A 23035-nucleotide genomic window follows, 5' to 3' on the forward strand; every position below is an offset into this window, starting at 1 on the left:
AAAGTCTTGGTATGTTTTTAACTCATATTTAGCTCCTTTATTTGAGTGGGAAAAAAAAAAAAAAAGTCTAGAACGAACGGATGAACGGAAGACCGGACAAAGCTGATTTGAATCCTTTCTCGCAACATTGCTTCAAAAGCGATCTCTTTTAAAACCAAAAAGAATGCATCAAATCTAAATCGATTCAAGAATCTAACGACTGAAAAAGAATCTAACGACACCACCTTCCCCTGTTCCATACCACCACTAGTTTGTTACAGAGCATACTCATCCTCCAGAGCCGGCGAAGTCCTCGCCGCCGCCGCCACGGGCGCCCTCAGGTGCCCGACCATCGACACCTGCAACGCCTCCTCCTCGTACGCCTTCCTCTCCATCGCCGCCATTCGAGTCCTCCTCCTCTTCACCCCCACCATCGCCACAAGCATCAGACCAAGCAGCACTGCGCCAAATGCACCGCCCACCACTTCAACCAATACGATCTTCCATCGACTAATCTTCTCCTTCTCCTCATAATTGCCTTGGAGCACAAGCGCAATGTGGCCTTGTCGCCGCGTAACGCAGACATTGCCTTGGGTTTGGTTCGTTAGGCTCACGTTGCCATCGAAGTCAAATAGCATACAGAGCGGCTTTTCTACTTCTCGAACACTTGCGGAGAAGTTTACAGTAATGGGTTTCTTGCTGACCAAGATTTGAAGGCTGGGAGATGAGGAGTAGAATAGAAGGGCTAGCACTGGAGAGACGAGCTTAAACCCAGTTACATTTCTATAGCTAAAGTATGCGGAAGAGAGATTGCCCAAGTTTTGGTACACGATCAGTAGCCTCTTGGCATGTGGGTGAGCAACAACTCCAGGTGGAACCGAGAACTCCTTGATCACAACTCCGTGCCTTCTTAGGCTTCCTCCTCTGTAACGCACTGTCTCAGCTATTACCCCAGAAAGAGTTGGCGGCAGCGTGAGGTTGTAAGCCACTGCTGTCTTCCGATGCTTCGCGTGGTAAGCTTGCATTGCGTAGTCTCTCACGATGGGGTCAATTGGAAGAGGGTCTTCCTGTGCTTGCTTCGAAGAAGTTGGAGATGTGATTAGAAAGACAAGGAGGAGGAGAAGGAGGAGGGAGAGATGATCTCTGCAAAGGAGAGGCATTGGAGTGGTAGAATTCAGACGAAGCGTTGGTAGTTGTCAAGACCCATTAAGTAAATAATTTGAGACTTGAGGATTTCCTTCTTAATTAGAAAACACCCAATAAAGTAAACAATTGATTTGGGTTCCAATTCTACAGAAATGGCTTCTAAGCAAATTAAGTATGATGGGTGTTCATCTAATCGGGTCGGTGGTGAAGAAGGGGAAGAAAGAATTGAAGATAGAAAGCATATGATGATTGGGGGGGATGGGCTCATGGGGGATCACTTTACTAAAAGGGGACGCGGGGTGTGGTGGGACACGTGATTAGGTTCTTTGGTAATTGATTAGTGTGAGGGAGAGGGGAGCATAAAAGTTGGTTAAGACAAGGGATTGTCTGATGGAAATGATGGTGGAAGAGGCATGCTTGCGAGTATATTTGAGTGTGTTGAATTAAATGGCTTAAAAAGGAGTAATGTTGTAGTTTGGTGGTCCTCTTTGCCTTCAATGTCGGGTCGGGTATGTCTTCTAATGTCTTGCAGCCATTGTTCAAAACAAAGCTACGATCATCCTCTTCCTTAGACAAATTCTGGCCAACCGTAGCTTTTCAACTCACCTCAGCAAATGAAGTTAATTCTATGTTGGGCTGGGCCACTTTTGTCGAACATTTAAAGATTTAATCAAAGTCTGGCCGGTCTAGGTCTTTTTTTTTTTTCCTTTTCTTTTTGTAGATGATATAACTATATTAAGACAATATAGTAAGCTAATAAAATGATGGGGAAATTTACATACAAATTAGTGGCTTTATAGATTTTTAGATCTTTCCCATGATATGGCCCTTTCGCAGCTCATTTACTCCTTTCTTTTTCCACTCTCTGCTCTATCCAATCGTTCCAGTAGGTGGTAGGTTTTTACGTCATATTAACTCACCCAAATTCTTTTGCTGCTTGTCTTTTGACTACCTTTTTCTCTCACTTTTTATCTTTCTCCCCTCCCCCCTTTTTGATTCCTCTTTTCTTAACTTTTTTGTTCATTTGGAAAAGTTAATTTCTTCTCTTCCACTCCATCAATTGCCCCACCACTAGCTCCTGTACCAATTTACCTCTAAGGATTGAAAATAAAGATGGATGTAACTTATGATTATAAACCGACGAATAAAAAAATAAAAAACTTATGCTTCTAATAAAAAAGTTGAAAGCTGATCGATTAGACTCATCTATAAATAAAAAACTGGGATCATATGTTTATATTAGACTCATCTATAAATAAAAAACTAGGATTATATGTTTATATTCGAAGCTAAAGAGCATGGTCGCATGCAGCTAATGTGAGAAATATGTGGCAGTGAAGGCATTGCTGCCTGAGTCTATCCTTCATTTAGGATGGTCGCTGTCTCAATAATGGAACCAACTCGAACTTTCACATCACAAGGACATGCAAAGCTTGGCCTCAACCGGTACACTACGCTTTCCAGTAGTATTAAATGAGGAGATCGAAACAATTTGGTCTATTATTTGGTACGAATTTCGATGTACGAATGGTGAAACTAACAGTAACATATGCCCAACAATAAACTATGCATTGGATCTCTACGGGTTTTGAATGATTTTTTTTAATATTTTATTTTATTTATAAAATGTCCGTCGACATATTATTCTATTATATTGATTCAAGATATAATTATAAATTTAATACATAAATAAAATGAGAGAGAGAAACTATAACAACCTCACCATCAACACACAATAGATAATAACCTCTGACCACTCAAATCAATTGAGCTTGATGCTATTGACAAGAGGTACCCCGAGCTGGGAGGAGTTACAACTCCAACCGATCGAGGCCCACGTTGCCTTACCAAGAGAGTGAATTAAAGGGATCTTGCGTCACCATATCTTACAAACCAATGAGTAAAAGAGGGGAGGAGAGGAGGAGAGAAGCTCATAGCTACTAGCTTCAACTATCAACATCGAAGGACGGGTAGCGGCGAACAAGACTAGAAAAGGGGAAGAAGGAAAATTCTAGTAAAACTGAGAGGTTAGGCCAACAAGTACCTAGGTTGAATGATACTCGACAATTTAAGGGCTTTCAGAGAATTTGTATTTAGTGCATATCAAGCATATGTAAGCTAATGTTTATATCCTGTTATCGAGTTTGCCGTGGAGATTAAATAGCCTAGTCGTAAGTTCTCTACTAGACAAGAATATAGTACGTATACACCTTATTAAAGACATTTCGACATTATAGAGTTTGATATTTTAAAACAGGTCTAATTAATTACAGTTATAAGGAGCAATTAAGCCATTTTGGTATAGAGTGTGGCCAAAGTCCTCCATTTATGACATCCCTCATATTACAAATAGTGTCTGTACCAAATCTATAGTGAAATTAAATCCAAGTTTCTGGTATGCAAATAGATTCCTCGTACTCAAAAGCCTAAGCTGGTTCTTATGCATGTCACTGTATTACATATCCAGTGTGGTCCTTCAAAGAGAAAAGGACAGGAATTGAGTGGGGGGGAAAAACGTTACCACAGGCGAGTAATTGTTGGCGCAGACTGGTGATTCCTTATATCAGCAACCATATCAATTTATACCATAATTTTATTTACACCCTCTAAATTATTATTTATTATAACCACAATCATCCTTTGTTCCTCTATATATTGAACACGATCTCTATGAAATCCTCACCAAAGCAGAGCCTATTTACTCACAAATTATACTGAAAAGAGGGGGAAACAAAGTTTGTTTACTAGGGAATGTAGTTAAAGAAGTCGTCCCCATGAGGGAATCTAAGAGGTGGTAGAGGAAAAGCTTTTTATTATTATTATTATTATTATTTTTTGACTTGGGGGCACGACAAGAACCCAACATAGGTGGGTGGGCCCATCCTGCACAGTGCTGTAGGTGTCACGATGGAGAGGTGATATAAATCGGTGCGGCCTCGTAAATGTATGTCAGGATGCGCACCGACACGTGTCAGGAGAACCAGTTTATACTGTGGCTTGAAACCATCTCACGAGTGAAATGATCCACGGATACGTGATCCTACGGCTAGGATAACCTTATCCGAGTTAACCAAGGAAAAAGGAGCAGGAAAAAGAAAAAACTCCTGCCGTTGGATGTGTCTTTTAGACATTGGATGCGGTGTTGAGCTGCCGACACGTAGCAGCGTCCCAGTCTCATCGAGGGATAGGACAGTGCGTCCTAGTTACTAGAACCTAGTAATAGCAGAAGGGCAATTCCCAGATTTTGTGGCCTGTCTTATCCATCATTTGTTCGTTTATTCCCCGTATAAGCTAAACTTATTCTTCTTTTTCAAGAATAGGGGTGGTGGTGTTCTATTCGCTCGTTTATAGTTCTCCCACCTCAACCCGTCGAAAGCAAAGAAGAGCGAGAGAAAGAGGGAAATTAAGGGGAGAGAGAGAGAGAGAGATGGGCAGAGGGCGAGTGGAGGTCAAGCGGATAGAGAACAAGATCAATCGGCAAGTAACCTTCTCGAAGCGTAGAAATGGGCTTCTCAAGAAAGCCTACGAGCTATCCATACTCTGCGACGCCGAGATCGCTCTCATCGTCTTCTCCAGCCGAGGCAAACTCTACGAGTTTGGAAGCGTTGGGTAAAACCCTATGATCCGTCTAGCTTTCGCTTTCAAGATTTGAAAAGTTTTTATTGCTTCTTTTGTCTAAACTTCTTTGATCTTTTCTTTTAGCATTCATAGCCTTGTCTAGTGTTCACTGACTCAAATTTATTCTGCTGTTCTGATGAAAAGATAGCAGCTCTCTTGCTAGCTTTTTACTCGTTTTTCTTGAGAAAGAGGAGCTAAGATGAGTTATGGAGTAGCTTTGCCTCCTTGTGCGTTCCTATTTCAGATATAGTATCATCTAGCTTCGATTTATTTACTCACAGCATCTAGGATTAGCTGCTTGTGTTGTCATTGCTAGATCGGGAATCTTTCCTTCTCCGATCGGTAAATACCAAACTTGTATTTTCTTTTATCTTCTTTGTGTACTAAAAACGAGTGGCTAGCAGCAAGCAGCTCATCTTCTATTATCTTGTGGTGGTAAGTGGTAACAAATGTGAAAGGCCCTGTAAGAAAAGAAAAAAAAAGCAGCAGATGTTCTTGCTATTCTTATATATTTTAGTGTCTTGAGTGTTCTCAGGTCATTTATGATCTCAAGGAATTTATTGACTCTTATAACGTAGATCTTGGCTTCACTTTCTTTAGTAGCCATTTTAAATATTTAAGTCAGTCTCCATAGATGGTTTGATTTGTTTACACACGCATACTTTTAGATGAGTTCTTTGTTCTTAGTTATCACTATAAGCTAGGGATATCCCACGAGTGGAAGATCAATCCTCCCTATAATTTTTCATCCGACAACAATTTCATTATTTGTTTCTTGAAGTTCATCTTTATGCCTTTTGTTTCTCCCATGTTTATTACTGAGAAAAAAGTCAACTACTATATTTGCATTTGGTTACTACATTGATTGTACTACATTGTGCCATGTATCAAATTTGCTCATTATTCTCATTTTTGTAGATGCAGTATAGATAAGATAGTTATCTGCATTACATATTATTGTCATCTCAGTTATCTATCCAGTTTTCCTTTTAATAGGATGATATTGATGCTAAAGGATCAAACTGTCTTGAAGCCTTTCACTCTTTCATTAAAATTCTTGTCAAACTGTATATTCCTGGCGAAAGTCATTTAGTATATAAAAGTGATTAAAGAGTCATTTTTATTGATAGATTCTCTGTTAAATGATAGTTAATTAGCTCATTTGTGATAGGAAGAACTAGTTGATTGATAAAATAAAAGTTCTTTGTTATTGTGCTAATTTCGCTGGTGAGGAATATTATAATGCACATATGTAATGAATCCCATATCACTGGTTTATAAAGTTCTTTTATGCAAATAATATTTCAATCTCAGAAGTAACTTTATCCTTTTCTTGGCTTCACTTTTGATCATACAGATCATAGTAACGAAATTATATTTTTCTTGTTAGATACAGTAGGAAATTTAAGTTCAAACCTAATAAAATAAATGCCTGCTTTGGTTGTTAAATTTACTCAGCATTTGTCATGCATATTTCTTTTACACTCTTAACATATAGGAGCAGATACTTTTATCTATTTGCCTTTAAAAAAGCATTTATTACCATTGGTTCTACTGCCTTACACTGGCAAGGCTTACATATTGTAGGTTCCAATGATAATCAACCTAGAATCATCATTCAAGCAATTTCTGTAAACAAATATGAAATGTTCTTAGATGGAGATCTGACATACTCAATGACAAGCTATATGTAAGCCTTGCCAGTTTAATCATTTTAAATTTCCTTTCCTTTTCACACTAATAATTTATGTAAACTCCATATGTTAGAAGGTCTTGCATTCTTCAAGGAACGTAGAAATTACTTCATATGATCTTAAAAGTTTAAAACGAGTTTTGTGGTATAAGTAGTTTTATTTGAGTTTTACCTAAATTTATTCCTTTGAAGGCACAGTATTCGAGTCATGCATTGATACACTGAAGAATTGTCTAGAACAGAAACCAGGTGAAGCTAAAAATGCTTCATTTTCATCCCTGCTTACTAATATAGTTCCTTGATTGTTGCCAATGAGATTATAGTCATATGGTTAAAACAGCTAATGTTATATGAGTATTTCTAGGTTTGAATCCCAACAGCGACACTGGTTTATTTAAGAAACTCTTAAGTTTTCACTTCACTTGAAAAAAGAAAGCGAACTTCTTTGATTGGATTATATATTTGGAGGATCAAATCATACTGTTGTGTTAGAATACACATATGGAATTACTACCTACTATGTTTAGATTAGAGTAGTAGATTAAGCAAAGCATATGTTCTAATCGTGGAGACTGAAGAATAAAATCATATGTTCTAAGAATTACTGGGGTTCTTACTTAAAGTAGTTTTGCTAAGTTTCTTATCTATGTAGGAAATCTGAAATTCACCTTAAGCTCTTTTGCAGTACAAGAAAGACATTAGAACGATACATGCGTTGCTGTTACAACTCTCAAGATTCTAGTGGTGTTGATCGTGAGTCTCAGGTTTACACACGTGACTTATTTACTGCAGTCCCATTTAACTATTTCATAATTTTCATTAAGAATGAATAACGAAGTCAAAAGATGTATGGTGCTTATTTTCATTTAAGATGTAATTCTTAAATATGTAATAAGAAGAAAAAGTAAAAGCCATCGAAATTATTGATGCCTCATGTGTAATAGTTAGTCAATAATTAGTACATTCATAATTTTTCTATCGATGCATTATTAGATTAAAACTGTTTGATCATGAAAATAAGGTAAAATCTCCAAATTTACTTTAGAGTTGACTTTATTTTTCTTCCATTCTGCAAGAAGGAAAAGTTGTCAATCTAGGAGATTTATTCTGCAGGTAGACTATCTTGTAGTCCAGTTTCGATTTTCTTGAAGACTACCATTATACCAAGTGTTATGAGTAAAATATATACAGAATTGTCGAGAATCTTGAGATGATGTACAAAGGACTAGTCATTCGACATGGAATTAGTTCTAATTGAAGTGTTAGAGGTACTTTTTATTCTCAATATTGTATCTTATACTGTTTAGACCATGATTTTAGCCCTGTGAACTGAAACTTAAGTTGCATCAAGAACCTACGGGCTTTCTCTCTCTCAAGAAAACAAAAAAAGTCGCATCAAGAGGCAAATAATTTGTTTATTGGATCTTTTATTGTTTCAATGTCTATATTTGCCTTCGTGTCTCATTCAACAGAAGGAGCCTCGGTGTCTCCTATAGCTTTTCAAGCATCTTATCTTGTTGTATGAGTTCTCTTGCAAAAGTTGTTATTAGAAATAAGCGTTAGGAGATTGCTTCTTATAATTCGGTCATATGATAATAGCAAATATTTACAACTCCATGGATTTGTCGAACAAGCTATATGACCAAAGATAATATAAATGCTTTCGAATAATCAGTTATAGTATTTATGGTTATTTTTTTCAAGAAACTAACTAGCTATATTCTAATTTAGGTATCATGATGGAGCACTAAACTGGAGTTTACTGCGAATATAAATAAAACCTTAAGTCCTTTGTAGTAGAGTAGTTTAAGAGTCGGATGATTCCTATATAATTACTCGTTCCATTATAGAATACATAGAATGCAACTGAAAAAAAAATGTCTCATAAAGGAATTGATTTCTTGTATGGCTAAATAAATCAGGATATCGTGAATTTATGAATCGGACCTTGGTTCAATCAGGTTCTCATGTTGGCTCCGTCCTCTGAAAAAGAGACTCAATTGGGTTTTCTGTTTAAGAGTTGGATGACTCCTATATAATTGCTCGTTCATCATAGAATACGTAGAATGCAACTTTAAAAAAGAAGTCTCATAAAGAAATTGATTTCTTGTATGCCTAAATAAATTAGAATATCATGAATTTCCAAATCGGACCTTGAATTGCTCTTATTTAACTTCAGTGTTATTGCTTTGATTATGCAGAGCTTGTATCAGGAAATGTGCAGGTTGAAGGCAAAGTTTGAGACCCTACAGTGCACTCAGAGGTTTTAATTCCTCAAGAAATAGATTCACTAGATATACGAAAGTATTGGCCTTTTAAGTTTACTTGAATATATAATGCATCTGGATAGACATACCACAACTCATTGACAGTTTCCTAATAGTTCAAGATTAACGCCTGTCATTTACACGACACTCACTTGCGATTAAATTTTAAGGCATTTACTTGGTGAGGACCTTGGACCGTTGAGTGTGAAGGAATTACAACAGCTGGAGCGGCAACTTGAATCTGCTCTCATACAAGCCAGACAGAGAAAGGTGCTTTCTCTCACTTCTTTGCTTCATGCCTTTCTCTTGATCTATTTAAAATTCGGAAAATACTACTTCACTGTAAGAACATGTATCGAAGAACGTAGTAATTTACTTTACTGCATATTCTTTCCTCTCGTAGAATTACCAAGATGGTTGTTTTTCAGTAATCTTTTTGCTATTTTTGGAGAACAAAATTTCAGTCAAGTTAGTGCGCTGCTGAAGTAGTTATCATCTTCCTGTTTTAAATGATACAAACTAATTGTACTCACCAGTAGCTTGGACTTAACATATATTCTGTTAATCTGATAGACATGCTGTAGAAGAGATACTGGGCGGTAGTTATAGAAAATATTAGTTTGCTCAGAAACTTTTGGACAAGATGGATATCCTCAATGTCAAGGTAGTTTAAACTTTATATGGTAGTTATTGGCCTTCTCTGAGAATATCTTAAAGGAAACATTGTTTTGTCAAAAAAAAAAAAAAAGAAAGATAAAAGGAAACAATTTGTGAACCTACAACTTTATGCAATATTTTTGCATATTTGGTACGTCTGTACTCTTCTGCTCACCTTAATGACTTGGTACTAAGTGCAGACACAGATAATGATGAACCAGATGGAGGAACTTCGCAAACAAGTAAGCAATTAATGCAACTACGTGAGCTTTGTTAAGTAGATCATGATTTGCACTACCTACGAGTTAAATCATCTTTATTATGGTGCTTGATAAAGTTGTCGTTTTGTAAATTTATCGCATTAAATAGATCCTCTTTGGTCAGTAAGGTCTGTATATACAGATATTATCCATACTTGAAGTGTTCTTCAGATGGATATATAGCAGTAATTGTATTCGTTTGGCCTTCTAAACCGAGGTTGAAGGTAAACTCTAGTGGCCTACGACTTAAAGAGAAGGTGGAAAGTACAAGATTATTGGTGGTTTTGTATACTATTTTGAACGGGTCAGTGTATACACTTAATTTCAATCTTGTGCAACACATGCAGGAACGTGAACTTGAAGAAATAAATAAGCAGCTTAAAAATAAGGTCATTTCGACAACTATTCTAGTCTTTAACGTTACTTGTTTATCCTCTTTGTGAAATTTATCTTGTTACTTTCTCAATACAGCTTGAGTTACTAGGCGGCAATTTTAGAGCCATTCAAGTTCCATGGCCTTCTGATGCCAATCTAAATAACAGTGCATTCCCTGCACAACCTTCTCACTCCAAGGCCGCGGACTGCGAACCCACTCTGCAGATAGGGTAACAATTCAGCCAACTAGTTGAGAATTATACAATATATAAGTGCCATAATTCTGAGGATTCTTTTTTCTTTTGTTTTGTTTTTTTCAATAAAGGTACCACCAATTTGTTCCTCCTGATGCATCCATTCCAAGGGACACCGGAGGGGAGAATAATTTTATGCAAGGCTGGGTTCTTTGACCCATTGGACAAACCATAAACTTATTTCTTGGAATGTTTCTGGAGAATGGCTTACCTGTACCCATGCATCCGTATTTCGTGGTGTTAAAGACTCTATTTAGACTTATCTGTGAAAAGATTATTGCTCCATGAAACTACACCTGTGATTTTATGGAACTTTCTGGGATTAGTAGATCACCATAAAACAGAATAAATGCACCCATGGATCTCCTTGAACATAACTTGATAATAACCACACTTTATGTATTCTATTATGAGAAACTTATCTCTCAAGCACTTGAAATGAGATTGGCTATTATGAAGTATCTGGTAATTTTTAATTTGTAAGTTTACCCTTTCTTTATTATCATACTATTCTCTCCGCTATGAATGGCTCTTCCAATGCCAAATAAGACAAAATTATAGACAGGTCGGTCCGGCTTCCAACTTGCAACATATACTCTGAACAATTGGATAATTGACAGATCTTTCGGCGTCTTTATTCTTTATATTTGTATTTTAGAAAAATAATTTTGAGATCGAGACAAACCTGTGGCTATAATATATTATCTTACAAATATTCTGCAGTTAACTTCGTAAATATATATTTGTGGGTGCCTCTTTATGGCTGCATTATAGATACGTGATCTAGATCAACATTGTTGCCCATTAACGGGATTAACTTTATAAGTTTAGTAATATTTGATGCGTTTTTTTATTCACATAAAAAATATTTGGTAAGCATAGCATTACACTTGAAGAGTATGTTAGTATGTTACCACATCAAAAATGTTTATAAACTATTTGTAAAGTGTCTGTAAGCATAGCATTAGTGATAAGTAATTAATCCACTTTCCACATTTTTGGTATAAGTATTTTTATATTATTATATTATCATAATAAGTAAATAATCATTTAGATATATACCAATATAGTATAATACTTATCTCTTTCTTTCACTCCTCTTTTATTTAATATATTTATATTTATCAATTACTAATTTACTTTTTAAATATATCACTTTAATCAATTTTCATTTTAATCATTCTCTTCCGGTTTCCTCTTCCTCTTCTTTCTCTTCTTCTCATTCATTATAAATATTATTTTGGTTATTTTAATTTTATAGTATTTTAAGTGTAATTATTATATATTATATTATTATACAACTAAACAGTAGAATAGTTTACACCCATATAAACTCTCTCATACTAATATAAAAAAAAAAGAATAATTATACTAGTATTACTGTTATTCTACAAACGAAATGAAACTACTAGTAAAAGAGACCGCAGATAACTCATTCAAGATTGATCATAAACTTAATTTTTTTTTTCACAACAAATGAATGGAGTAACTAAGTATTCGTGAAAACAAATAGGCAATAAATGAGTTTTGTTACGAATAAAAAATGGACTGATATAGACATAAAAAAAAAAATATGAGAATTTTATAGTGGTAACCTCATGAGTTAAGGTGTAATAATTAGTTTCACGTTAATCCGACGTCAGAATGAAAAGTTAAAAATAAAAGAGTGGAGCAAGGTCATAATGAGACAGAACGGTAAATATTCGATGTTGCGGCCGTTGGAGAGAGCTGGTGGCTAGGGTTTGAAAGATAAGAACGCTTCTACATTACGATCTATTTCTAAGAAGATAATGACGATCTAATGTGTATGAAAAGATAAAAGACGAGATAAATAAAATAACTAAACTCAATTCTCATTCCACAATTATTATCAACACATGACCACTCCTATTTATAGTAATATAATTCTAGTGGATCGAATCCACATACAAATAATATAATTTATTTAAAATTTAAATAATAAAATAAAGCTAAACTATAACTATACTTATCTTAATTATCGGATAGTAATAGATTTACACCATCAATATCTTTCGATCGACATGGTGGGCCCCATAGAAAACACATGTACATGCATGGGCCTACTTGTCTCAACTCTAATCCAAATTGATGACGCACAAATTAGGATACGTTACGTAAACGATTACTTTAACTCAGAAACTTTACATTGTATTGCTTGCTATATAAACTTTTGACTAGTTTTAATTGTTCAGTTTTTCAATCAAAGTTAACAAAACTTATGCCTTTTAATTTAAAATTTATTTACCAGTTTGATTAAAATTATTTTATCTCTTATACTTTTATTTTATATTAGTAAGCCATTATGAAATTTCTATTTAATTGAATATATATATATATATATATATTTAATATAAATTCAATTTTAATTGCCATTCATTATATTTAACTAACAAAAGGATATTTTTTTCGAAAGAGTACAATATTTCGATAGTAATTATAATGTTTTTTTTTTCAATAGCAATGTTGAGAAACGCATAATTAAAGCCCAATTTGGTAACGTTTACACAAGTCGACGGTGCGTTGCGCACCACCATCTCGTCAAAAATATTTAACGAATAGAAAAAGGAACATCTCCACCGAAAAAAATTCTATAACCAAATCATCACCTCCAGTAAAGGAAGTCCACAAACAGAAGGTTTAAAAGATCCAATTAAATGAAGCTGAAGTCAATCCTTTATCCAAACAAATTTAAAAGTACACTAAAAAAAATCACAAGGTGCTGTTAGTGTTCTCATTAAGTCATACTACCAACTAGAATTCTTCACCAAAATCTCGCCACAAAGTTTGCAATCCGACCCCTCTCCTTCTTGATCCCCTTCAATGGCAACAACTGTGATCTACAAATCGGACATCTCACCTGACCCACATCAATCCAGTGGTCGATGCAACCTCTGTGGAATGCATGCATACAGTTGCCGAGCTCTCTAACCTCGTCTCTTCTCTCCAATTCCTCCAGGCAAAACACACACGTGCCGGCATCTCCGGCGACGCTCGCGAATTCGCGTATCCGAAGCTGCTCTTTTATGGCGGAAGGCGAGGGTGGCTGCTCTTCTCCTTTAGCGACATCGTATAATTGAGCTTCGAATGATCCATAGGGCGGAGGTAGATAAGATTCCGGGAAACGGTAGAGGCCGAGGCATGCGAGGAGTATTAAGATGGAGAACCAGAGGAGGTTGAGAATTTTGAAGAAGGAAAGGAGAGGTCTCGTAGCTGCGCCGACGCAGTAGCCAAACAAAAGAAAACCCATGGGAAGGAATGGAGAGGTATAGTTTGATGGATAGATTTTTAAGAGGGAGAGAGAGAGAGAGAGTTGTTATGATGCCAACGAAAACCAGTCTTTTATCCGGCATTAATGCATTTTTATCATGAAATGGGCCAAGGGATCCATGTGTATCTGAGTCATGCTTCTAATGTCCGCTATCATCTCGAGGATAAGAACGTTCATAGGAGACTCTGGATAAGAACGGTCATAGGATCGAATGGCGACGGGGCTGGGGATGGGCCTGGGCTGAGGAATAGAGGTTCCAGGCCCAATTATAATGAATACTCGACTATATATATATATATATATATATATATATATGGAAGGGAGCGTAGGGAGCAACGTTTGTTTGGAAAATTCCGATTATTTATCTGACATAACGGGGTCTAAGGTCTTACCAAGTAGCTAGGACAGGGATAAGCTAATTCCACCGACCCAACTGGTTCAGATACACTTGGTTGAGATGGAGATGGACATTTATTACTTACAAATTAGAACTCAAAGTCTAGGTGCGATCTATTCGATGACGGCGTGGATTTCTTTAGTTAAATATCTTGTAATTTAAGGGAGAGATATATGGATCTAAAAAAAATGGCCCTAGGAGACTGCTCTACTAGGATAGGGTTTTCCTCCTCTCCTCCACCGAGAATTTTCCTCGTCAGTGACTGTCGTTGGCGTCTTTCTCCCTCTACCCTCCTCTCAATTGAGGCCGGGAGGAGGGGAGGGTTTTTTTTCCCTTCACGGCAAAGTATTTCACCCCTTATCTTTCCCTTTCTTTCTCCCCCTCCTTATTTCATTCTCTTTTTCTTCTTCCTCCCTCCTCTTCTCTATTTCTTCTTCTTTCTCCCTCCCCTCTTTATTTTGCTTGATTGGGATCATCTCTGTTAAGGCCACCGCAACTATAGTCGTCGAGGCTATAGTCATGGCGAACGAGGTCACTGCGACCATGGCCATTTAGGTCATGGTCCCTCCCTCATCCTCTTCCCCTCTTTTTCTCTCATTTTTGTTCTCTTTTTCTCCATTTTTGTACCACCTCTTCGTCATGCCGCCCCTAGCCAGTGACTCCCCTCCGTCACCTCTATCTCTGCCATCTCCAAATTTGTCACTGTTCATCGTTACAGTCGCTTTGTTGCTGCCCACTGCCTATCTTTCTCCTCCTTCGCCAGCGAGGGTGACGACCACAGTTGGTGGCCACATAGTTTCCTTGGTGATGGTTATGTGATCTATTTGCAGCTTAAAGCTATGTCGCTTTAGGTCCGTTCAATATAACAAAAAAAAGTTTAAATTAGCTTATTTGTTATGATTGAATGAGTTGAGTGTATTTTATTCAGATCTTGTGTGCCCTTAGGGCTTGATACTTATTTTTTTTCTTATAGGGTCGATAGAGGAGCTCTTCAAAAAAATCTCCCCTTTCTTTCATGTATCAAATTTGTAAAAGATGATTGATTTAAAATAGCTTAGATAGAAACACAGAAGCAACGTTCTTGTTCTTCTACTTAAAATTTTATTCTCACTGACGTGATGGTTCGTGAATTCCGCACTACCACATAGTACCATAGTTCGTACGACAAGATTAACCATTACAAGTATTAATTAGTTACAAGCTCGTTCGTTCATACTTTTTAAAGTAATGGCAATCACAGGTATTTAATTCTCCCAGAACCTTTTGAAGCCAAACAACCCCATTAACTTGCCATCCTCCCTCGCCAGCGGCAAGAGCTGCGACCGACACAGGGGGCATGTGACATGTCCCATGTCCACCCACTTGTCGATGCACACGGCATGGAAGACATGCCCGCAGTTGCCAAGCTCCCTAACCTTATCCTTCTCCTCCAATTCCCCCATGCAAACCACGCACGTCGGCTCTTCGCCGCCCGTCGAGAAGCGCTTAAACTCCACGACGGGAAGCTGAGTCTTTATCGATGTCGATATGACAGCACGGGACGTAACCGGCGGAGGCAGTTGATCCAAGGCACGTAGGTAGGCGACGTATTCTTCCCAAGGGAGCGCTAATGCGTCTGAGGATAGCTCAAAGCCGAGGAGATGGAGGACCATGGAGAAGATAAACCTTAAGCAGTCTAAGAGAAGTAGGAATATGACTAGTGGCTTAGGGAGCACCAAAGTGTAGCTCACACTAGGGAAGGCCATGGAAGAGAAAGCTAGCAGGAGATGGCTTTACAATGATCTAAATTCTTTAGGAAAAGGTAAAGGGAAGCGTTACTTCTGGGGCCTTTAAGTAGAGGAGGTTGGTACTCTAGTTAAGAAATAAAGCTAGCAGGCGACTTGCTCTAAACTGTTCCTGGAGGTTGGTGTGTAGATTTAATGCATCTTGTCACCTGCTAGCTTTAGTTGATTCTTTGACAATTCTTGTATGTATTTATAATTGAATTGCAACTGTTAGGTGCTACGTCTAAAATTGTCATCATCCCGTCTTTTTTTCCCAATTATTAGAAAACATTTATTATTTTGAATCTAACTTTATTTTGTTTCTCTATAGCTTTTGTTTGTCGTGCAATATTTTAAAAGGTTAGAAGGTACTGGAAGCAATCACCAATAGCCTCTGACACACAATACAATAGATATTCTCCTAAGATTTTTCGCGTGCTTACATGCCTTCCTTAAAAACCCAATTAATCTAGTGGACTTGAAAGAATAAAAACTAACGGCGCCCGCGTTGACTCATCGTAAACTCTCGAGTTATCGAATACCCACAAGTTATTCAAAAGAAGGTGAGCTCGTTTGAATGCCAGAACATGAATTTGAAGTGCTAGAGGTCTGCAGTAGACCCCTTCAAACGGATCTAGTTCGAATTGCTTTTCTAATAAGTCACCATAAACTTTCTCTCTCAAATCATATAGCTTTTCAACGGAATGACAATTATTTAAACAGCGATTGTAATTACAATCCCATCAAGAACTCGAAAAAGTACATAAACGCATCCATATAGTCAAGAAATTTTCGTCTATATTACGACAGGATATAGATATATATAAGGAAAAGTGGTAGTTTGTTCATTACCCGGCGGCTTAGTTCTTCTCAACTACCGCATTCTTCGCCTGCCACTCACCTGTCTATCTTTGATCACCAAACAGATACCAGCATATGTCCACAAATGTCTTGGCGTACAGGGAAGAGGTGTGCAGTTCGCGTTCGTTAGGACAAGAGCATTCCTATTCTTTTTATATTGATCTGGATCTTCTAGTCCCTTGACAAAGAACATATATATTCCTAAGCATTGCAGAGATTGGCGTTTCCTCAATCAATCAAACATCAGCTATGTCATCAGACTATTTCCTTTCTCTTGGAGACAAAATGGTTGAAGGTTAGGGACGTACTCGTGGGACCATGGTTATTGACTGACAGATGCAACCGACCCAGTTTGACATTGAGTAGGGGGGGGGGGGAAGCAAACACTAATATGTTCACTAATTAAAGACATATTTCTGCTTTACTATATGATTTTATTACGATAGATCTTAATTTACTTTTCCTTGTTCTTGATTTCGGGAGAAGGTTCCCGAAATATTAAATACTAAAGCAATCAATGTGTGCTTTTTTCATGCGATGTGCTTGAATTCATCTGCATGTGAGATAGTCATGAAGACACAATGTGATGTACGTTCCAATGATTGTGCCGTTCAATCATGGAATCCTCCTCCCTCGTCAGCGACTCGTATTTATGAAGCTGGTACTTTTAATTCTTTAATGCAACCCTAGCCCTAGGTCACTAGGGCATCCTGATTCTGTTCGGCTAAATTTTTGGATGTCTCATGTATTTTGGGGGTGACACGAGTCAAAAGTACGAAAGCCCTCCATTGGGTTTACTGGCTTGAGTTTTAACTTAGATTGGCTTAGACTTTTGGGTTGATTCAAACTCTTGGATGAAGTTAGGAGTTGAAATTTGATACGAACGTGAGCTATGCTCTTCGTGAGAGATGGGTGAGGATTTAGATAAGCTTTAAGCTTTGATTTGTGAATCAAGGCGTAATGAGTGAAAACCCTGACTGATCCATGGATAAATGGTGATTATGAGATAGAGAGAAAAATTATCAAAAGCTAATAAATTGATGCCTCATCTTGTTTGTAGAATATATAGTGTTTCTAAGCATAGCATCAAAATTCCAAATGTCCCTTTTAAGATGTAACTACAAGGCAACCTATTCTTGCATAACAATAGGAGTGTTCGAAACTAACCTCCAAGGTAAGAAAACAAATAACATAAAATTAGGCAATTATACAAATTATCTCATTATCAGTAAATGGAAGTCCTTAACATCTACACCACAAAAAGGTGAATCTTGCTTTTGACAGCTGAAAGGAATAGTGCTTTCTTTTCGAAGTTTGATAAATTAAGAAAGGAAATTATCCACATAAATAAGCAGCTTCCCCAGCTTTCACTTTGCTGCTTCTTGCTGTCTATTACATCACAACACCCTTATACCACTGGGTTATCCTAATTACAGAACGAGCCACCACACTCGTCCATTTGCCGTTGACAATCTATCAGTGGATCGAGAACACCTGAAATGAGAGAGATTCCTTCAATCAGTATTCGAAAGAATGATATGAGTACTGCGTGTAACAAGTCATACACTGGACAACTATATGGCTGTAGTAATTCACAACAATTTGATAAGAAAAGGTGGCCCTCCACCAAACATCAAGATACTGCATAAATGGTAAAAGGGGGAAACAAGGATATTTTCAGCATAGTGGGAAGTTGTGTGTAGCCCTAGAACGAACATTCAGGTGGAAAGGCACACCAAACAGGGTAAGCAATTCAGATAAAGGATTAATGGTTCAACTCAACCTGCATATTTTGGCTTTAAATAGTTAAAAGTATGAACACAGTTTATATCATACAGATGTTGCTGGTGCTTTTTGAGCAGATACAAATGCATGAACCAGTACATGACATGCAAGTACCAGAGATACTCGTATTGCATCATGTAAATTTACATCTGTTTCCTCTCTTCCAATGTGCTACTTGACCTAGAAACTTCCAGAGAAGGCTTGGTTCCACTTTAAACATGAGAATTTATGGTACAAATGCCAGAATGAAAAAGAACGTCAGGCTATTCCTTCATCCAGCTCTACTATTACTAAATTCCTAAACGTTACCCAAATTTTGAAGATATGAGTCACTTTGTCAGCCTGCTGCTGATTAAGGATCAATTCGTCAAAAGCTCAATATATAAATGTAAGACCTTTTCCAAATAGTCTAGCAAAAATAACGTCAAACTCTACAATTAAACATCAAGATGAAGAGCTTACGAAAACTACAACAAGCAGAAGCTTAGAAAGTTTGCACATGAATAACTAAGGCAATAGATTGAAATCCAATTGGCCGAGAGCCCGAGACGATAGCAAGTTACCAAGTAATCAACCACTCCCTCAGATTTGTCATTTGCAGCTGATCAAGGATAATAGTATAAACATAACACTCTTAAATACAACCTAGTTAGCTACTGACAGAAACCACTTGAATCAAACCAAACCATGGTAAGGCTCTGGCTCACAAAATGGATTATTGAAAGATGTGGAGACTCGTCTGATTCTAAAGATCTCCAAACCAGAAATCAGTTGACAATGTTGCAAATCTATGGCATTTGCTATTGCCTTGAGTTCACTAATAAGACCCAAGCAAGGTATGCATAGAACTCATAACATCGTATCAATTTCAGAATGCTGGCTATTTGTCCATCACATTGTCTTCATATATCCAATCAATGAGCAAAAAGACACTGAAAAGCTATCACAAGCACCACCATAGAACCTATATATCCATAAATAATGAACTGAGAACAGCAGATGATCAAAAAATCTATATCTCTAACAATATGCTAACCAGAAAGAATAGAAAATCTCTTGAAAGAGATTATGGAAACATAGTAGTCTCAGGATTTGTCAAGGCTCTCATAATTATGACCATTAAGACAGATCAGAAAGTTGGATAAAAAATTGAGTTTTGTCTGAGGCATTATTATCAAGCCCCATTTGTTATCCTTAATACTACTACACCAGAGATCAACAATCAAGGACCAGTTGTGGGTTATTTCAAAAGAAGAAATTGCATAAGAATAATTACAGTAGAATGATTTCCTTAATTTATTTAGTTGAGAATGAATTTCTAGGAGACCTAAAAGGAGCAGCAAGACCAACAGGTCCAACAGAAATTGGTTGGCCATTTGCGATTAGCTATTTCTCTTGGAAAGAAGAGTTACATCAGAAGAAGATTGACAAACAAAACCAGCTCTACCATTTGAACTTATTGCATTCCCACATTGTGTCGATAGTTAGTTATTCACCATGCATCTGAACAACTGCTATAGATACATATATTGCAGGAAGAAAATGTGGAAAAGGTGAATATAGTCGTTTTGGGCAAAGTGATCATTGAATATGATGGCCGACAACGTCAGCGGATATGGTCAGAGAATTATGGTTGACTTTTGGATTTTATGTTATGTAAGTTGAGAAACTTAAGAAACATTTGGCATATGATAAATGAGATTAATAGTAAAACAACCAGACAGAAACAACTTTTAACTCATAAAAGAAAAGAAAATAGCAAGAAGCATAGAATTTACAGAGCTGAGCTAGTATCTTGGCATAGAAATCAACAATCTAATGTTTCTAAAAAAAACAAATATAACACCACTACTTGATTATCCAGACAATATATCGCAGCAATCCGATAGTAGGTTTCTCTCTACCAAGTACCATTCTTGATATGTGTCCACAGCCATTATTTTGCTTATTGTTTGTCTAAAGCTGATTACACTTTCTCTGGTAAAATACTTACATGGATGGCCATCCAAAAAATAAAAACCTACCCACATAAGATATAAGATTACCTATGACTTGTATGTTTAGTCAAAGCTATTTTTCACTACATGATATGATCCATGCCTTTATCGACTCTCGGAAAGGCCTAATTTGGGGACAATTATCACTCAAGTTCAAGTAAAAGTTCTTGGTTCAGGTAGACCCACATCATAAGTCCTGCACAAAGCAAAGCTGCTAAATTGCACACAAGGAGTCAAGTCTCGTAAGCAAAATATTTCTCGGCAAGATAACCAAAGAGAATGAGGGGTAAAGTTTTTGGTTAAGGCCTCCCAAGAAAACACGTGATCAACTCTTTTGGAAATAATTGTAGATCAGGCCGTTTTTTTGTTTAGTGAGACACTGACATGGAACATAGATAAGGTGTCAATCAAAGTAGTAAAACTCCACATATTATTACAAATAACCAAAGGAACCATCAGCACTTGTAATTGATGCATCTAAAATAGCAATCTAACAGAGTCAAGCAAAAGTACCTATTAAAGAAAATACAAAGGATAATAGAGCTTATCACCAAATACCCACCGCACATATAAAAGTATATTCAAGAGACCAGTGAACAATTTCCGGAAAAGAACAATTCCCAAAAGTCCTATCTTTTGGAAAAAAAAATAATAACCTTGTGCTCGAATCTTCCAACCCTAACATTTAGTTATCTTCTTTCAACAATTAACTCCATTTCACAGAGTTAATCTTTTCCAATATCATCCTTTTTGGAGGTAACTCATAGAAAGAAGAGAAAAAGGAGATTGCAAAGCCTACCTCCTCCTCAGACCCTCAAAAGCTGGACCTTGTTGGCAAAGGCAATGCCGATCCAGTCAGGATGCACGGCAGACCACTGCAGCTGGTTGACCTCCGCCGTGACAGTATACTCAAGCACTGGATCAATCCCCTCAGACGGCACAGCAGCTCCCGCTGCAGCGGTTGCCGGCAATTCCCAAATAAGTGTCTGACCGTCATCCCCTGCTGAACATAAGTGCCGCGAAGCCTGCGGCGCCCAAGAAATTGCATTGACACAAGCCCGATGCCGCTGCAACTCCGCAACGGGCACCGCAGGCGATCGGATGTCAAGCACGACGACGCGGCTACTATCCATGAGGATCGTAGCCATGTACCTCGGATCAGCCTTGTTCCACGCGAGCCGGAGCAGAGGCGTATCGGGCCGGGGGCTTTCATATATGATGTTCGAGTGCTCCTTATCTCTGAGGTCAAAGACACGCACGGACCCATCTGCGGAGACGGAAGCGAACACGCCGGCCTCGCCCCACGCGATGTCATAGACCTCCTTGTCGTGCGCGATAAGCTGCGTCTCGACGACGCCGCGCTCGATGTCCCAGACCGTGCACGTGGTGTCGATCGACGACGTGCCGATGCGGCGGGGCTCGGCGTCGTTCCAGTCGAACGAGGTGAGCGGCGCGGAGAAGTCGCCGGACTTGGAGTTGTTGAGCACGGATCTGAGCTCGGTGGTGTTGGAATTGGGATCGCCGTGGTTTAACTGCCAAAGGCGGAGGTAGTCGCAGGAGGAGGCGAGGAGAGAGGTGGAGGAGTTGGGGAGGGGGCGGGGGTGGAACATCAGCTTGGTTGCGGGGTAGGGATGGTCGAAGGAGAGGGAGGGCTCGGGCCGGAAGGAGAGGGACTCGTCGTCGAAGGATACGATGTCGACGCGGTTAGCGTATTCCTCGAGGAAGGAGCCGAGGGCGAGGCGGGGGGAGGAAGAGGATGACGGGGAGGTGGAGAAGGCCATGGCGTAGATTGGGTGCGCGGAATCGAAGGTGAAGGCGTTGGGGTTGAGGGGGGATTCCTGGGTGGAGCTCTGCTCCATGGCGGCGGCCGCGGCGGCGATGAGGTCTTGGCGCTTTGGTTTGGGGAAGAAAGGTTTGGGGATTTAGAGATTAATAGAGAAGGGTAGATAGGAGACTGGTCCGACGGTCAAGGAGGGAGTGCCGTTCAACGCGCACGTGCGAAGGGAAAGAAGAAGAAGAAGAAGAAGAAGAAGAAATTGGGCAACGGCCAACGGGCCGGGTCGCAGTGGAGTGGGCTGTAGGGTTGAATTTTAAATTTTAATCTTCTGGACTTATTCCAAGGTTGGCAGAATGTGATTTTTTTTTTAATTTTTTTTTTGAGCGTTTAACACCAAGAACCTAGGTTAACTTTTGTTCGTCGAATAAATTCTAAAGTAATCTAAATATATTTATTTCTTAATTTTGTATAAGAAAGTTTAACTAATTTAAATTATTAAAATGTTCGGTTGTTATAAGACTCAATATAAATGAGCAAATCATGCTTGTTCCAGCTGACTCGATTTGATTTGAACTAAGCTTAAATTAAAAATATATAACTTTTTTATGTAAATAAACTGATTCTGAGCTGGAGCTGGCTTTTCTAAGCTTCACTAATTTACACCCCCTTAATTAGTAATTATATTTTATATAATATAAAAAATAAATAAATTTTAGATATATTTGGGCAAGTGACTAGAATAGTAGTTATAGTGGATGTTACAAGAAAATGATCTATGTGAGAGGAGAGAATGATTAAAGTGATGAATGCTCAATGATAAATAATAATTAGATTTTATTCGTAACTATAAGTTATTTCAGAATAAATTTTGTATTTTAAAAAACTATGTCATATCCCGAAATCCAAAATTAAATTCT

General features: G+C 37.9%; 5 protein-coding genes across 7 annotated transcripts; 1 reads left to right on the top strand and 4 right to left on the bottom strand.

Annotated features, from left to right (window-relative positions):
• Nucleotides 1-81: 81 nt before the first annotated feature.
• LOC140783196 (uncharacterized) lies at nt 82-1449 on the bottom strand. Its single transcript, XM_073129975.1, has one exon. The coding sequence runs from the start codon at nt 1137-1139 to the stop codon at nt 255-257; it is 885 nt and encodes a 294-aa protein (XP_072986076.1). The 5' UTR covers nt 1140-1449; the 3' UTR covers nt 82-254.
• A 2936-nt stretch (nt 1450-4385) lies between these two features.
• LOC140783197 (MADS-box transcription factor 6-like) lies at nt 4386-10732 on the top strand. 3 transcript variants are annotated; one of them, XM_073129979.1, is made up of 9 exons: nt 4784-4970; nt 6331-6433; nt 7122-7200; nt 8638-8699; nt 8874-8973; nt 9561-9602; nt 9968-10009; nt 10092-10225; nt 10321-10732. In XM_073129979.1, the coding sequence occupies exons 1-9, from the start codon at nt 4943-4945 to the stop codon at nt 10403-10405; spliced, it is 675 nt and encodes a 224-aa protein (XP_072986080.1). In that variant the 5' UTR covers nt 4784-4942; the 3' UTR covers nt 10406-10732. The 3 variants fall into 3 exon arrangements, with proteins under 3 accessions (XP_072986077.1, XP_072986080.1, XP_072986078.1); XM_073129976.1 differs by lacking the exons at nt 4784-4970; nt 6331-6433 and adding an exon at nt 4386-4734; XM_073129977.1 differs by lacking the exons at nt 4784-4970; nt 9561-9602 and having other exon boundaries at nt 4996-6433.
• A 2299-nt stretch (nt 10733-13031) lies between these two features.
• On the bottom strand, nt 13032-13517 carry LOC140784033 (brassinosteroid-responsive RING protein 1-like). The gene has a single exon (XM_073131210.1). It carries the CDS (start codon nt 13515-13517, stop codon nt 13032-13034), a length of 486 nt encoding a protein of 161 aa, XP_072987311.1.
• A 1662-nt stretch (nt 13518-15179) lies between these two features.
• Nucleotides 15180-15680, bottom strand: LOC140784034 (brassinosteroid-responsive RING protein 1-like). The gene has a single exon (XM_073131211.1). The coding sequence runs from the start codon at nt 15678-15680 to the stop codon at nt 15180-15182; it is 501 nt and encodes a 166-aa protein (XP_072987312.1).
• Nucleotides 15681-17756: 2076 nt separating this feature from the next.
• On the bottom strand, nt 17757-22408 carry LOC140784175 (protein TRANSPARENT TESTA GLABRA 1). Its single transcript, XM_073131419.1, has 2 exons — nt 21141-22408; nt 17757-18053 (listed from the first exon to the last, which is right to left on the bottom strand). The coding sequence occupies exon 1, from the start codon at nt 22198-22200 to the stop codon at nt 21148-21150; it is 1053 nt and encodes a 350-aa protein (XP_072987520.1). The 5' UTR covers nt 22201-22408; the 3' UTR covers nt 17757-18053; nt 21141-21147.
• Nucleotides 22409-23035: the final 627 nt, after the last annotated feature.

Source organism: Typha latifolia, chromosome 3, assembly GCF_019914945.1.
Source record: "Typha latifolia isolate L0001 chromosome 3, TyphaL0001v2, whole genome shotgun sequence".
NCBI classification, from domain to species: Eukaryota; Viridiplantae; Streptophyta; class Magnoliopsida; order Poales; family Typhaceae; genus Typha; species Typha latifolia.

Bases quoted from the DNA above. Each gene is read 5' to 3' on its own strand.
- LOC140783196 (XM_073129975.1), bottom strand. From the start codon at position 1,139: ATGCCTCTCCTTTGCAGAGATCATCTCTCCCTCCTCCTTCTCCTCCTC.
- LOC140783197 (XM_073129976.1), top strand. From the start codon at position 4,553: ATGGGCAGAGGGCGAGTGGAGGTCAAGCGGATAGAGAACAAGATCAAT. The intron at 4,735-7,121 runs GTAAAACCCTAT...GCTCTTTTGCAG, and splicing joins TACGAGTTTGGAAGCGTTGG to TACAAGAAAGACATTAGAAC. The intron at 7,201-8,637 runs GTTTACACACGT...TTGATTATGCAG, and splicing joins GTGTTGATCGTGAGTCTCAG to AGCTTGTATCAGGAAATGTG.
- LOC140784033 (XM_073131210.1), bottom strand. From the start codon at position 13,517: ATGGGTTTTCTTTTGTTTGGCTACTGCGTCGGCGCAGCTACGAGACCT.
- LOC140784034 (XM_073131211.1), bottom strand. From the start codon at position 15,680: ATGGCCTTCCCTAGTGTGAGCTACACTTTGGTGCTCCCTAAGCCACTA.
- LOC140784175 (XM_073131419.1), bottom strand. From the start codon at position 22,200: ATGGAGCAGAGCTCCACCCAGGAATCCCCCCTCAACCCCAACGCCTTC.